This window comes from Platalea leucorodia, assembly GCF_965183815.1.
Source record: "Platalea leucorodia genome assembly, contig: HAP1_HAP1_SCAFFOLD_435, whole genome shotgun sequence".
Lineage (NCBI taxonomy): Eukaryota > Metazoa > Chordata > Aves > Pelecaniformes > Threskiornithidae > Platalea > Platalea leucorodia.
Window position 1 is genome coordinate 29 of NW_028121152.1, and position 15,362 is coordinate 15,390.

The window sequence follows — 15,362 nt, forward strand, 5'->3', positions numbered from 1 at the left end:
GTTGGTGTCTTCTCCCAAGGAACAAGTGATAGGATGAGAGGAAATGGCCTACGGTTGTGCCAGGGAAGGTTTAGATTGGATATTAGGAAAGATTTCTTCACCCAAAGCGTTATCAGGCATTGGAACAGGCTGCCCAGGGAAGCGGTTGAGCCACCATCCCTGGAGGTATTTAGAAGACAGGTGTGGACTGTGGTGCTTAGGGACGTGGTTTAGTGGTGGACTTGGCAGTGTTAGGCTTACGGTTGGCCTCGATGATCTTAAAGGTCTTTTCCGACCTAAATGATTCTGTGATTCTATACTCTTGGTTTTGGAAATAAGAATGTTTTTACGTTAAAAACTTAGTCTTTCCCCTCCTCATAGAGTGAAGGACTTAGGTGCACTGGAAGGAAAACAGTCGCTATTACAGAGGGAGTTGGTAGTCATGAGAGAGACACTAGAGGAATCGCACCTTCAGAGGGATCTGCTGAAGCAAGAGAACCATGAGCTTACAATGGCACTGCAAAAGGTATGGCCACCTTATTCCTAGGCAGCACTTGTGGGAGAGGGAGCTGTGATAGCAAGACCACCACAGATGCTGTTTCTGTGGAAGCAGAAGGGACAGGGACAATGCTGTTGTTCTCCTTGGAAAATGGTGATCAGCCCACACGGGCTCTTTGGTGTAGTTAGTCCCCACGTGCTTCTTGGGAGCACTGAACCGGGAGTATGTCAGAGACACAAAAGGGGATCTGCAGTTGCCGCTTGAAGTCAGGGATCTTCCTGTCTTTGTTTTCCTGTTGTTCTTTTGTCTCTTCAGGCAGAGCAGTCAGTGGCAGAGTTGACAGGGGCTCAGACGAAGCTGAGGGCTGAAGTAGCTGATCTACGTGTTGTAACAGCGAAGATGAGCAGTGTTAACGAAGCCCTTGCATTGGATAAAGTGGAGAAGCTGGAGAAACTTGTGTTGCAGGTGAGCAGAGTTGCCAAAGATCTTACCAGGTGTTCTTCTCCAGCTGCTGCCTCTTTTCAGACCTCTTGGCTTCAGACAGTATGACTGCCTGAATATGGAAATGTTCCTTTTTCTGTCCAAGCCAAACCTTCTACATAGTAAACCTTACTGTATTTTATTTCCTCTGTGCTTCTGTGGTTGTAGCTGGAGCAAGAGAATGACGTTCTGTCAGGTAAAGTGGACGAGATGGAGAGAGCAAAGATCTCTGACCAGGAGAAGCTGAACTTGTGTGAAAGAATGAATGAAGAGCTCTGCTCAGAGAAAGCCCACCTGGAACAGCTGCTGAAGAAAGCAGAGGAGCAACAGGAGGGGCTGCAGGTACAGCTGAGGATACTGGCAGAGGAGAAGGCAGAAACCCAAGAGAAACTCAGTCAGGTGAGACCAAAAACCTGGTGCTTTCTGGGTGGGCTTTTGGCTGCTTGGCTCAGTTAAGCTGTATCTGTTGCATTCTGCAGTGCTTTTGTCAAGGGAGATGTTTTCCATTTGTTGGAGCCTAGAGGGCGGGACAAAGCTGCAAGTCAGTGTCTGCTATCTTGTACTGCTAAGAATGGGAATGACATCTTGATATTGTTGAAATTGTATTTTAAGACATACACGCAGCTTTGAATTGCTAGAGCCTCTCTAGGCTTTGAGGAAGAGGAGGAGAAATAGATGATCACACAAGACTGTTGACTCTGGACTAACTGATTTCGGTACAGTGGAAAAAGAGCTTGGGGGAATCGTTATCACTGGAGGAGACTAGGAACTTTGCCATCATTTACGTGTCCATTTCATACTGTGCAATCTTGGGTAGTATGGGATAACTTTGAGAGGAGAATTGTTTGTTTCTGATGGTCTGTTCTCTGTTAGACAGTCTTAGTAAACTTTCAGCCCAAAGTACAGGAGCTCTTTCTCCTCTAGCTGATTCAGAATTGGCACTGGCTGGCTCCGCACAGAACTCCAGAGAAAGGACTCTAACTGTATTTTGTCTCACTTTCAGGTTTGCTGCCAGCAAGAGTCAGCTAGCAGTGGTCCGGAGCAGTTGCGCCAGGAGACCTCTTGCCAAGGGCACGCACTGGCCAGGGTGTCCAAAGAGAAGGAATTGCTGGTGCATGAGAAGGCTGCCCTAGAGGTGCGACTGGCAGCCACAGAGCGGGACAGACAAGGCCTTTCCGAGCAGCTGGCAGAGGCCAGGTAAAGGCGGGGAGGAGACCCTAGGCAGGACATTACTTCATGTGTGTAATTATAAAGGTGGTAATCATTACACGGGGATTTATTGCATCCTGTACGCTTTTGAGATGTTTTCACCTTCCATGGACAGAAAATGGAAGAATCTCGTGGGGGGAAAAGAAAAACAAAACAACAAAAAACCCCCAAACCAGTATACCATAATTTGAATGTTATTTTTCTGACAGCTAAAGCTAACAAAGCTCTCCTGAGCCTTGGGCTCCTGTTTTTGCCCCCTTGCACATTCCTGTGTGAAGTCCAAAGCAAGCCGATACAATTCCTCAGTATCTGGTACCTTGGCTCTGCACCGAGTAATAATTAAACCATGCAGACGTTTGCTGAAACCTGAAGCTTCTCTCTTGTTTTGGTTTCTTGTTCTGTGTATTTGAACATAGATCTTTCTTTGCTCATCAAGTAGTTTGACGTGGGATCTCTGGAATTCAAGGCTGTTATGTACGGACATTGTGAGTAGGACACTGCCATTTAGGGTGAAGCTAGAGGCTCATGCTGAACACCTTGAGGGCCTTCTGTTTCTAAGCTAACTTGTTACCTATGGTGCAGGACCTAGACTTGGTTACACCAGCAGCAGGGAACTTTTGAATGCTCGCCAGTCTTTGGGACTTCTTGCCCATCATTGATGTCTGCGTCCTGTACTCCTCACCACATGCTGTTTAGAGACAGGTGTCATGGAGAAGTTATACAGGGAAGGAACAAGATTCTGCCCTTCTGCTGCATCAGGTTTCTAAGATCAAATGCGAGAAGTTCTCCTTTTCCAAAAAAACCCCCCAAAACCAACCCAACGTATGGAGATGTTTGTCCTCCTCCTAGGTCTATCTTGGAAGACTCCTGAACTGGCAGAGCTGTACAAATGATGGTTTAGAGAGTGTTTTGCTTCTTGACTTTTACGCTTTACCACTCCAGAGTATGGTGTTAGCAAGGCTGATAAACACCATTTTGACGCAGTCTGTTTCTTGAGAGCTGCTGCTGCTTCTGAGCTCCAGCTTCTCTTATGTGATCCAGCTGAATTACGTTTTGTCAATTATTGGGCTGTGGCAACTATTCTTGCCAGATGTTGTTCTCAAGAGCCTTTTGTTGCCACAGTTTTGGACTCTATCATCTTTTCTGTTCTGTTTTAGAGACTGACCTTAAAAGGGAGCATATTTGCTTTGGACTGCCAGAGATTGGCGTAATCAGAAATATGTGCTTGTTCTCCTTCTTGAAGATACATCCTCCATTGTCCATCAAAGTAGCGAAATCCTACTGTTGCGGGTTTTACTGTTGTACCACTCGGGTGCCCCTTCACCCCAAAGGATGTTATCCTGATTGCATGCCTGTACTAGTGAGGCAGTGCTGTGTATTGTAGGAACCTGGCACACAGGACCCTGTGTGAGATCAGGGAGGTGTCTTCAGCTCCTGGTTCCAGAATCCTGTGTGTCAATCGCGGCAGCTGGTTGCAGTCTATGGATGTAACAATTTGCCTCTGCAGTACTATAACTTCCATGAGAAAGAGCGACAAGTCACGTGGGCTGCTGCCTACTTAGCAATGCTTAAAGAAAAGTAGCAAGTTTTTCTTTTGAACTTCCAACAGTTTAAACCGAAGGATACCCGTCTCTCCTTTCAGGTAGTCCTTGTTCAGGTAACATCTAGTTCAGGTTTCTTAAAAATGCTGCTACAAGCATGAGATTTTACTATATCATCTAATGTATTTCTTTAGTCCCTTTTACATACAGGGAGTCTGGAAAATTACCTGCCTATACCTATGCTATGAACAGCATTAAGAAGTCATGAGTCAGCCAGGGAAAGACTCTTATTCTGTCCCCCTGCAGAGCAACTTGGAAGTGCTGATGAGATAAGGGCTGTGAGCCTGGGAAAAAAAGCTGGGCTTTTGCTTGCTGGCACAGAGTTTGTGGGCACAGCTACCCGTGTGTCATAGATCAGACAACAGCAATTTAAGATTTGGCTACTGAGATCAAATTCGGCTGGGCTTTCTGTGTGATGCTAGGTCGTAAGTAAAGCCTGGGCATTCCCTCGGAGGGGCCTGCATTGCTATTTTAAATGGCAGAAATATGCTTTCTGTCTCCAAGTTTCCATGCAACCCATTTTGTGTACTCAGGGGTAGGGATCTTGAACCACTTCTTACTGGAATAACTCCCTGTGGGTGTCAGGAGCCAGAAATTCATTTCTCTCCGTATTTGCAACTTGTAGGTCAGTGAAGGAGACCCTGGAATCCAGCCGGTTGGAGGCTCAGCAGCACTTAGCTGAGCTGGAGATCGCCAGGAGCCAGCTTGAAATCCGCCTTCACACAGTCACACAGGCCAAGGAGGTGATACAAGGTGAGAGCCTCACGTGCATTGTTTCTGGCGATCCCCCTGCCTCGGGAGGATGTTATAAAAATAGCTCTCTGTCTGCAGTGCTTCTGGGGAGTGAAGGAGCTGGAGACAGATCCCTCCTACACTGAAATTCAAATGCCTTAAGGTTAGTAAAGTCAGAACCACTGTTTGTGTAGGCACTGAATCTTGCCATTTGTCGTGTTTGCAGGGGAAGTGAAGTGCCTTCAACGGGAGCTGGAAGCAGAGAGATCTCTGATGAGGCAGGAACGGGAAAGCATGGCGCAACAGCTCTTGCGGACAGAACAGCAGTATGACAAAACCCTCAGGCGTCGGCAAACCGATCATGAAGTGGAAATAAGGAAGCTCCTGCAAGACATGGTAGGAAACAATATGCTTTTGAATTCTTCAAGCAAGCTTTGTGGGCTGGCTTTAGAAGAGCGTGTGAAACGGCAGCAATCACCTGTCATAGGCCACACATTGCTAGGCCCGGCAGCAGAGCCAATGGCTTGTACTTGAGGGCACGTGAAGACCCACAGGACTATGCTGGGACAGTAAATGCTGCCACAGAGTCGGTGTGGGCCTAAGACGAGTTCAACAGAAGGTTGGGTGGTCCCCACGCAAAGCGTGGCAGCAAAGGGGGAGGATCTTACCAGATTCCTGTCTACCATGAGGTCGACTCCTAGCATTCCTGCCAACTGCAGTCGCGGGAACTTTGTTCCTTTCTTTCTGTCCTTTCATGCTTGACAGAGGTAGTATCTTTGGGCTTAAAGCATATAGAACAGGCCCCTTGTTCCTGGTAGTTCAGTTCGTGGCCTGCCTTGTGACTAGGGCATCGGGGTACTGGCCTCTTTCTCACCCTGCAGTCCATCTGCATCTTTTCATTGATGAGAATGGAGTTGAGCTTTGAAAATAGAGACTCGGAGACTGGAGAGAAATGCTGAGGTGAGAGGTGCTAGCAAACAGGCAGCCATCCGAGAAGGGCAGGTAACATCTGCTTTTCTTCCACCTGCTGACCCTCCTTTGAAGTTCCTTGATAGGACGTGATTGATGGAGGGCCCAAAGCCACTACTGTGCCCTGTTGAGGTGGGGGTTTGTGGGAGGCAAGAAGCTTCACCTTTTATTGAGGAGCTTGGCTGGGACTCCATCTTGAAGTCTTTTCCTCCTCTCATCAGGCAAGCGAGCGGGAACGGCACCGTTCAGAGCTACAGGAGATGCTGGAGCAATGGGAAAAGGAGAAGGCAGAGGCAGAAAGGGAGCACGAGAAGAAGCTGTTTGATACGAAGCAGAAAGTTGCTACCATGCAAGCTCAACAAGAAGAGGAACGAACTAGAGTCGAAAATGCCAAGCAAGAGGTAAAGACTGTGAAAGGAGAATGGGTGTGGTTTTTTTACTCTTCTGGGCTCCTTATCGATCCTTCGATGACTAAGAGGTTGTTGAAGATTCAGTCACGGATGGACCATGTTTATACTGCCAATCTCACTTAGGAACCTGTGCCTCCAAGTGGGCAGATAATGACCTAGGAGGCCAGCAGCATAGTGCTTTGAGAACGGGTGAGCCCATCCGTCTTTGAGTCTTACCACACAAATTTTTTTATGGGAAGTTTAAACCCGTCTTCTCTTTATTTCTGTGCAGGTCCTGCTGGAAAAGGAGCGTGAGAAGAATGCTTTATTAGAGACACTGCTCCAAACTCAGGGAGAACTAACAGAAGCCTGCCAGCAGCTGGAGCAGCTCAGGCAGGAGGTGGAAGAGCAGCGAGAGACTGGGCAGGTAAGTCTGACTTGTAGGGTAGGTTGAAGGAACGGGCCGTTGGCAATTGGACGTAAGCCGAGAGGGCCGGGTAACGGAGTGAAGGGCAGTAACAAGGAAATAAAACATAAGTCCTGCAGCTGAGGAGGCAAGGACTACTGCAGGCACTGAAAGCACCGAGCCTGGTAAGCTCCAGAGATCAGCAACAGGAAGGAAGGGTTACAACGGCAGCAGAGCTGGGTAGAAAAGCAGAAAGAAGTGGCTGAATGAATGTGATTTTGAGACAGAAAGAGAAAAAAGCTGGGCCTGATGGCACGGCAGGTCTCAGTAGCTTGCTCTCCATTTGTGTTTACAGAACATCACAGAAAAACTGCAAGCAGAGCTGCAGGAAACTCAGAGTAAGATCAAAGCAGCGGAGAAGAGGCAGAGGGAGGAAAGCCAAACCATCAAAGAGGAAATGAATATCCTTCTTCAGCAGAGGGATGGTCTACAAAAACAGGTGACTGCAACAGCAGTAGCTCCTCCAGTCATCAAAGAGGCGGTCTCTCACTTGCCTTTCCATTGCAGAGCAGCAGGCTGATGGGATAATCCCTCTGACTGCCATCATACTGTGGTCTCCATCTCAGCTGCTCTGAAGGAGACTTACTGGCCAGCTGAATCTCACCTGCTGCCCTGGACAGATGGGCTAGTCCTTTTGCCTGTTTGCCAGTAATGATCAGAATGGATCTCTGCTGGTCTTGCTTTCTACGGTGGTTTTTCAGCTGAACGTGGTGACCCACTTAGATTTTTAAACAAGTCAGCTGTATCCATTGTGAATCTGGTACTCTTGTGACAGGGTGAAATGTAAACTTGTTCTTTCCCTTTCCTCACAGTACGTGATACGGCTGACAGTGACAAGCTGTAGTCTCTGACTGCTTTGTTATGTTTCACTTGAGGTGGAAGAGTTGACATCGCAGCTAGCAGCCTCCGAAGAGTCTCTAAAGAAGGAGGCTATGACGCTGCGTCAAGAGGTGGTGTCTTTGGAAAGGAAACTCGAGAGCACTGAGAAGCAAAGAAAGGATGTCCTGGTGAGGCTGGCAGATGCCACAGAGGGCCATTTCTTACCTATTTTTTGGCCTTCTGTTAATACTTCTAAGGAGCAACTTTTTCCAGTGGAGAGCTGATTTTGGTTGGTCTTGTACAGGTTCAGTCCAAATCTGAGGAGATACAGAGTACGCAAATGCTGACCAAGTTTCCCTCATTTTCCCCTTCCTTCCGCTCATCGTTCCTTGTTTCCCAGACTTTTGCTTTCCTGCCACTTTTCACTTTTCCAATTGCATTCTTCTGAATGAGCAGGAAAAGATGCTGTAGTCATATAAAGCTCGCTTATGATTCAGGGTGTTTGTTTTCCTCAATTCTGAAGGTTTCCGCCCTTGAAGCTTTAGTCAAAGTAATTTTCAAACTTGTCTCTATTTACATTGCATGGTTTGGGCAATTATTTTTGTTCAAATCCGTATTTAGATTTCCAAATGTCTGGCTCTGGAGAAAGGGGTGAGAAGACAAAGTTTGCTAATAATAGAAAGCCGTTCAACATTGCCCACCTGAGAGCAGACAGTGGGGAAAAAAAATAGAGGAATTTGAGAAACAAAAGTGCTGATCCAGATAAATATGTACGCCTGCAAGGGGAAAACTCGTCCTTATTTCAACCACAGAATGACAGACTGTGGTCTGACCATTACTCCTTCAAGAGGGGACAGTGGGGTTCTAGAGGATGGTACCATGAAAACTCTACAGAGTAGAGGTCCAAAAAAAGCCCCAACCAAACCCCAAAGTGGGAAATCAAATGTTGGGGTTGTTCTCTCTTCCCTTCCTCCCTAATAGAGAGAATATCGTCATGCCACTGCCTAAATCATGCTTAGTCTGGACTTCAAATCCTGACTGCAGTTCTGGTGGCTCCTGCCCAAAAGACCACACTAGAGCCAGAAGAGGTTCAGAGAAGGGCCAAAAGGAAGATGGGACTGGCTGAGTAAGCTGGGAAAGATGCAACCTACAGGGTGGCACGGGAAAGGCTTCCAACATCCTGAGAGGCAGGGAGAGAGGGGGCAGCCCTTGACTGCCGCTGAAGCGGGAGTTCAAGTCTAGTATGACAAGCAAACATATATCGACGGAACTATTGAATCTTTTTCTCACTGTTTTGCAGCATGAATGGGAGAGACTGCAAGCAGTTAAAGAAGAACTGGTGTGGGAGATAAACCTTCTTCAGGACTCAGTCACAGCCTCTGAAACGCGAGCAAATACAGCAACAGATATGAATCACTGCCTTGAACAAGAACTTCAAACTACATTGTCTATCTTAAAAACGAAAAATGAGGAAGTGGAAACGCAGCGGGAGAAAATCCAGATGCTCCAGAAAGAGGCAGCCCAGGGAAAAGCTTTGCAGGAGACTGTCACTCATATGACTGCCCTCCTGTCAGAGAGGGAGGGAGAAATGAAGTTGTACCAGGAGCAGATGAGAATGCTGGAAAAGCAGAAAGAAATGCATAAAACTACTCTCGATGGGGTTATTAAGGACATAACAGAGAAAAAAGAGAAGATGGAATCCCAGCAAGAACAGATACGGGACCTGGAGAAGCAGCAAGAGAAACAAAGGATTGCTGTAAGCAAAATGAGCAAAGACTTGGAAGAGAGAGATCGGGAGATCAGATCCCAGCAAGAACAGATACGGGACCTGGAGAAGCAGCGAGAAATGCAGAGGACTGCTGTCAGCAAGATGAGCAAAGAGCTGGAGGAGAGAGACCAGGCGATCAAGTTCCAGGAGGGGAAAATAATGATTCTAGAACAACAGGGTGCATCACAAGTGAGAAACCTGCAGGCGGATCTTGATCATATGAAAGGAAACTTGAAGGAGAAAAACATAGAGCTTATGTCTCTGACTCGGCAGATCCAAGAACTGGAAATGGAGAGAGCACAGGTGAAACCGCTGCATGCAAGCCTTGAACACCTGAGGGCAGTTCTTAAGGACAGAGAGAGTGAGTGTGATTCTCAAAGGGATCAGTTAAGACTCTTGCAGCAGTACAAGGAAGAGCAAGAGGGGTACCTGCAAGAGCTTCGTGGTAAAGTAGAGAAGATGATGCTTTCTTTATCTAAAAAAGATCAAGAGCTTGAGTCACAACAAAAGCAAATCCAGGAAGCTGAAGGAGTCATGGAGATGCAGCTGAGGACTGTCCGTGACCAACTGGAGCAGACCTCAAAAGAAAAGGACAGACTCATAGACATCCAAAAGGAACAAGCAAGGAGCTGTGAGGAAAAAACAGAACAGATGAATGTCTTGCACCGAGACTTAGAACACACTAGGGCAATACTGAAAGAAAAGGATTTAATGATTGACTCTCAGAAGGAACTGATTGAGACCTTCCAAAAACAACAACAACAAGACTCTGAATGGCAGAAGGAAATTCTGCAGCACCTTCAAGTGGCACTAAAGGAAAAAGAGCAAGAGATTTTGTCCCTTAGAAAGCAACATGAGGCATGCAAGGAAAAGGAGGAAAAGCATGAAGCTGAGCAAACGAATCTTCAAGCAACAAAACTGACTGTGAAAGAAAGAGAAAAAAAGATAGAGGTTCTGGAGGAGGCTATCTCTAAGCTTCAACGGGAAAAGGAGGAGGCAGCAATGCAGACTAAAGGTATGCTGCAAAAACTAGAATATGCTGAATCTTCTCTAAAAGCTAGAGATCAAGAGATAGTGTCTTTGCAAGAGCATGTCCAGGAGCTTCGAGAGCAGAAGGAGTTAGAAGGCAAGCAGGCCAAGAGTCTAGAGCAGGACCTAGACAAAATGAGCCAAATATTGAAGGAGAACCACTTGGAGTTCCTCAAGCAGACAGAGCAAATTAACATGTTCCGGCTTCGTGGCGAAAGCACGGCAGTAGCACTAGCATCGTGCCAGAAGCAGGTGAATCTGCTTGAGGAAGTGGTGAGGAAGAGAGATGAAGACAATGAAACTCTTCTGCAAAAACTCCAGCACCAAGAAGAAGAACTGAAGACCTTGCAGAATTTGCAGCTTAGGCTAACCGAGCAGCATGAAGAGGTTAGACATCACCGAGAGCGAGAGAAGCTCCTGGACGATGCCTTGCGTGGGAGGGAACGAGAGACCAAGGCTCAAGGTGAGGAAATAAGAGCTCTTCAGGAAGATCTCCAGCATGTTCAGCAGACTCTGACAAAGAAGGATGAAGAGATCAAGTACCAGAGAGACAGAGTCAGGTATTTAGAGAAGACTCTGACAGGGAGAGAACAAGAGCTTAGGAGGCAGAGTGAACTGAAACAATTAACGTCAGCTTTGCGATGGAAAGATGGAGAGGACAGCCTGCAGAAACAAATCCAGAAACTCCAAAAATGGGAGGAAGAGGAAGCAGAGAAGAGGAGAGTTCTCCAGGAGAGAGAGCGTGCCTTGCAAAGACAGAAGGAGCTAACCCAGCAACTGGAAGATGAGCAGAAAGCAAAGGGGGAAGAATTGAAGCGGGTGACCGCTCTTTTGAAGCAGACTGAAAGTGAAGAAGCCAAATGGAAAGAGAAGGCACAAGCACTGACTCTTGCCCTTACCAAGAGTGAAAAGGCCAATGGGACTTTGAGGGAAGAAATAGCCATCCTGCAGAGTAAGGTTACAGAGAGGGACACGGACCGGTTTCATCATCAGGTAGGCAGCGTGATTGATCATCAGTCAACTAAAATGTCTCTAAAGGATTCTAATGATGCTTCCCATAAAGATATGGGAATATATATTCCCATAAATATATGACCTGCTTGGCCAAAGAAACTAGGATTGCAGCCAGCAGGCTTGCCTGTCTGTGTAGCTCTGGCCAGAGACCATTCACCTGCTGGAATGTTTTCTGCCCAGCCCAGAACTACTGAAAGAACTATGGAGCTTGCTGCTAAAATTAACTCAAGCCCAAAAGTGGGGGATGGGTAATCGGGTCTCTCCTATCTAGGCAGGCTTAGCCAACGTGTTGTGGTTAGGATTTGGCGTGGAAAGGAAAGGGCACAGTTGACCAGACTAATATACTAAACTTAGCGGAACGATGGCTGAACAGCAGCTACGCTGATGGTGCTTAGAAGATGCTTTCAGAGATTTAGATTTCTGAGGTCCAGCTTTTCCAGTGTATTGAAAATAATGGAATTGGTACCATTGCCTGATCAGGTTAAAGGCTTCATTGCGCATTCAGGATGTACTTGTGCCGCAGCCCAAAAAAACACGACGGCAAATTTGCCTCGGATTTCACCAACGTGATCTGGAGGAGGGCCCCTAGGAAGAGGGCATGTTGTTTTGGTCTGTGGACCAGGAGAAGAAGGGACTTAGCACTGTGCATTCCTGCGTCCGGTCACTCTCCCCGCCTTGTTGCTTCTGGCTCTTCTAACCTTTATGTGGCACCAGCGCACATAATCTCCTCTCTGAATACCCAGCAGGCTGTTGCAGAAGGGGAGCAGCTATCATGGCTCTCAGAGAAGAGACTCCTGTTGCAGCGGCTGGAACGTCTGCAGCAAGCAGTTGCAAGGCTGGAGCTTGAGAAGACTGAGCTGAAGCAACTCAGTGCTGAGCTCAAGAGGACTCTTGAGCAGGTAAAACAGGCTTTCACTGCCTCTGCAAAGCCTCACGGTCCTCTGGAACACAACACATTGCCACAGACAGCACTTTGGGGTCCTCTGCTTGTTTCCTTCCCTCTCCCGGTTCCCCCTGTGGACACACGCTTTTGTATTTTCTCTCTCTTCTGGCACCCCATTGCCTTCACAAATGCACATTCACTCTGGTACCACCCTTCTTGCCCCAGCGTCCCCATACACACACATTTGACCCTCTTGTGTCAGGAACTGTTTCCTCTTGGTCTTTCTCTTCCATAGTCTACTTTGAGTGCCTTTTGCCCCCAACACACTCTGGTGCAATGAACAGTCTGAGCAGAAACCTCCTTGCCGTGATGTCCAGAGGCCCTTTTGCTCCTTGTTTGGTGGCAGGTTTCTGTGACCCTTTCTCCTATCCAATGTGCAGGTGGAACGGGAACGGAGGAGACTGAAGAGAGATTGTCGAGGTCGGTCGTTGCGAGATGCAGGCGGATTTTCTCTCTCTGACCAGCTCCAGGTGCCTGCTCCTAGACAGGTGAGAACAGAATCTTACTTGGTGGGAGGAGGGTCTGGCCATACAGAGGAACGACGGCAAATCCCAGAGGCAGCAGCCCCCCGGTATAGACCTAACAGAAGTCAAGTATAGACCATGGCCCTGGCCAAACTGGAGACCAAAAAGAAATCCTTGTGTTTTCTTCACAGGAGGAGTCTCACAGGTGCTGCAGTTGTCGATTAGCTGAGTTGTGGAACCAGGTGAGGGGTAGGAAAGCTCTCCTCAAAAGCTGCTGTGGCTGTACTGATGGGCGCAACTTTGCCCGATGCTACAGCCCGAGTATTGCTTAGCTGTCAGGAAGGGAGTACACCAGGCAGTGGAAATGCCCAGTCAAACACATCTGTTGGCCGTGGCCAAACAACATCATTCACCCATTCAAACCCATTGCTTCTGCAAATGGAGGCACTGTTGCTCCTCTTGCCTCTCCTCTTGCCTCGCCTCCAGGGATGTAAGGCAGTGCCAGAGCTTCTAGCCTTCAGGCAATCGTTAGTCTCGTATTGCTGTTCTGTGCTAATCATGATCCCAATATCGGACCGAGTCAGAGACCTAAGCGCTGCATGGACATCTGTTTGGTCGGTGTAAGAATGTACATTCCAGCTGCTGAACCCTACTGCGTCCTTTGACAGTGGTATCAGCAGTAGCAGCAGTCACCACACTTCTCTTCCATGTCCTTTTATGGGTCTGGTACACCCTGGTCTCCCTGAGGATGTGAATCTTCACCGGTGTTCAGGGCAAAATGCATGTAAGATTTATGCGAGTAAAGTATATGATGCTTAGCTCTGGCAAGTGAGCCAAGAATGCTGCTGAAGCCATCGGGTTACAGCCTAAGGATGTTTTTACCTGGAAGTCTCGGTGTCTGAAGTTCTGTTGCTACGGATAACTAACTGAACCGCCTTCCCCTCGTGACTGTTGTGTCTGCCTGCCCCGTGGACCTACTTCAGCAGTTCAGCAGGAAAACGAAGGCGCTCTGCTCAAAGAATAGTCCTCAGCTGGCTAGTTAGGGCACTCCTCTGGGTCTGGGAAACAGCGGAACTGGAACTTGATCTCACGCTTCCTGGGAGATGCTCTTAGCAGCAGATGGCCGCTTCTCCCACTCACACCTCTGGGTTACCTACCAAAGCGCGGGAGGGTTTTTCAGGCTTCCAAGCCAGCCTTCCCAAAGGTGCCCTTGTTATTTCAGAGAGAAGGTCAGACCTGACCCTCTCTTCAGTGGTGGCGTTCCCTAGCCTACGCATATTGTTTGCTGTGAAGTCCCTTTGCCGTCTTACTTTCCGTGCGCACGACTGGCTTCTAATTCAGCACCACGCATTCCCCTTCCGGAGCTGGCTGCCTGAGTTTCACATCTAGTCTGCTCTAGATGCTTAGCAGGTTAGGGTCCCACTTTTTATCATCGCCTTTGGCTTTATGTTGACAGACCTTGGTATCGTAATTCAAACGTAGCAGGTTCCATAAGCCATAAAACTCCTTTGGGAATTGCTTCTGTTATTCGAGTTCACTCGCCAAGAAGGAATATTCTCATATTCCTAGCTTGAGGTTGGGGATTGCATTGCCATGTGGAACACAGCCCTTGGCAAAGCGCACGTCACTTTGAAAACAGAGGAAAACCTCTGACCTGAGCCGTTTTCCCCGAAACAGCAAAGCGCTGAGCACTGCTCCCAGTGCTGGCATCTCCTCCACTCCAAAGCAGGCAGAGGGGAAGGCGCCAGAGCTGCTGTGGCTGCGCTGCACTGCAAACCTAACAGGAGGTGAGAGCAGCTGGGTCTCTCGCGCCAAAAAGCCCAGCAGGCACAACCCTGCGTTGCCAGGAAATTATAATAGAGTTTGAGGACTTTCAAGGCCTCAGCAGTCCTTTAAGGCTCATTTCCCCCCCCCCCCCCCCCCCCCGGGCTTTGTTCATCAAATTATGCTCTGCTCCTTTGTGAAATGCTCTAACGTTAGGAAAAATGAGCGTTTGCTCCCTTTTCACGTGCTAGCTGTCAAGTTTTCAAACTAGGTCATAACAGAATGGTTCCTCGCTACCTTGTGTAACCAGTAGTCCTCCTGCTGAGGAAAAAGCATGTGGAACTCAGGTGTCAGTAGCCCAAATCTCTTTTTTGGAAAAAAGAGGTGGGTTACTAAATCCTGTAGGGAACCTCTGTCTTTAGTATACGTGTAATGTGTCAGTGCTGTAGGTGTGAGTTGCCGTTGCCAGAAAGAAACTTGAATTGTTGATGATAATCTGAAGTTCAGTTTGGGGTGACTCTGGGAACCTGTTACTTCCCGTTCCACAAGGACCAAGTGTTTGCGAGGGCTGGAGTTAGAGGGCGCGTCTTCCCTGACAGCCGGTACCGTGGAGCTACGGATGGTCCTAACAGCGTGGGCCTGTCTGAGCTCGGCCTTTTGCCTCTTTCAGGTGTCCCTTCTGCAGACGCAGCTGGCACAAGACTGCTGTGCAAAGACCAGCCGGAAGCTGCCAGAGATTTGCCAAGAGCTGGATTCCTCCTCAGCAGCTGTGGCCAGGGAGCCCAAAGCTGCTGTTCTGGAAGCAGAGACTCGGAAGCTGGGTCAGTCTCTGAACCGTCCTGTGCCCTAGAGGACCAGCTGCAGCATCGTGGGGTTCCGGTCTTGTGCCCTTCCCAGAAATGTATTATGTTTTGCTGTGGGAAATGGGGGTGCATTTGTTCTGCTTGCGTTTGGAAGCATCTCCGAGTGCAAGTGATTTTTTTTAATTTTTTTTTTTAAATAAAAGAAACTTTGCAGGACTGTCCTTTCTCAGTAGCAAAAAGCAAGTGGTCGGTAAATACGTGGCTTAGGGAAAGACTATACTAGTTTTTGACCTGCACGAGTAAGCTATTACGAGCTGTTGTCTGATTTAACCTCTTGAGTTCACAGCCGTTCCCTGTGAGGAGAGAGGGAAAGGGAGGTGTTATCAAAATGAAGGGGTGGAGAGCACACGCCAGGGATTGAAGGTGGGGCAGGA

General features: G+C 48.0%; 1 protein-coding gene across 1 annotated transcript; it reads left to right on the top strand.

The window, feature by feature from the left end:
• Positions 1–360: 360 nt before the first annotated feature.
• Positions 361–15,049, top strand: LOC309604180 (uncharacterized protein; the record flags this gene model as incomplete). The annotated part of the gene is made up of 15 exons (XM_082339112.1): positions 361–505; positions 794–943; positions 1,127–1,357; positions 1,962–2,155; positions 4,394–4,521; positions 4,727–4,896; positions 5,691–5,870; positions 6,151–6,285; positions 6,620–6,763; positions 7,200–7,331; positions 8,444–10,933; positions 11,698–11,853; positions 12,278–12,385; positions 12,553–12,603; positions 14,796–15,049. Coding segments are annotated over 15 exons (4,594 nt in total), but the record flags the coding sequence as incomplete, so codon positions are not given.
• Between the last annotated feature and the right edge of the window lie 313 nt (positions 15,050–15,362).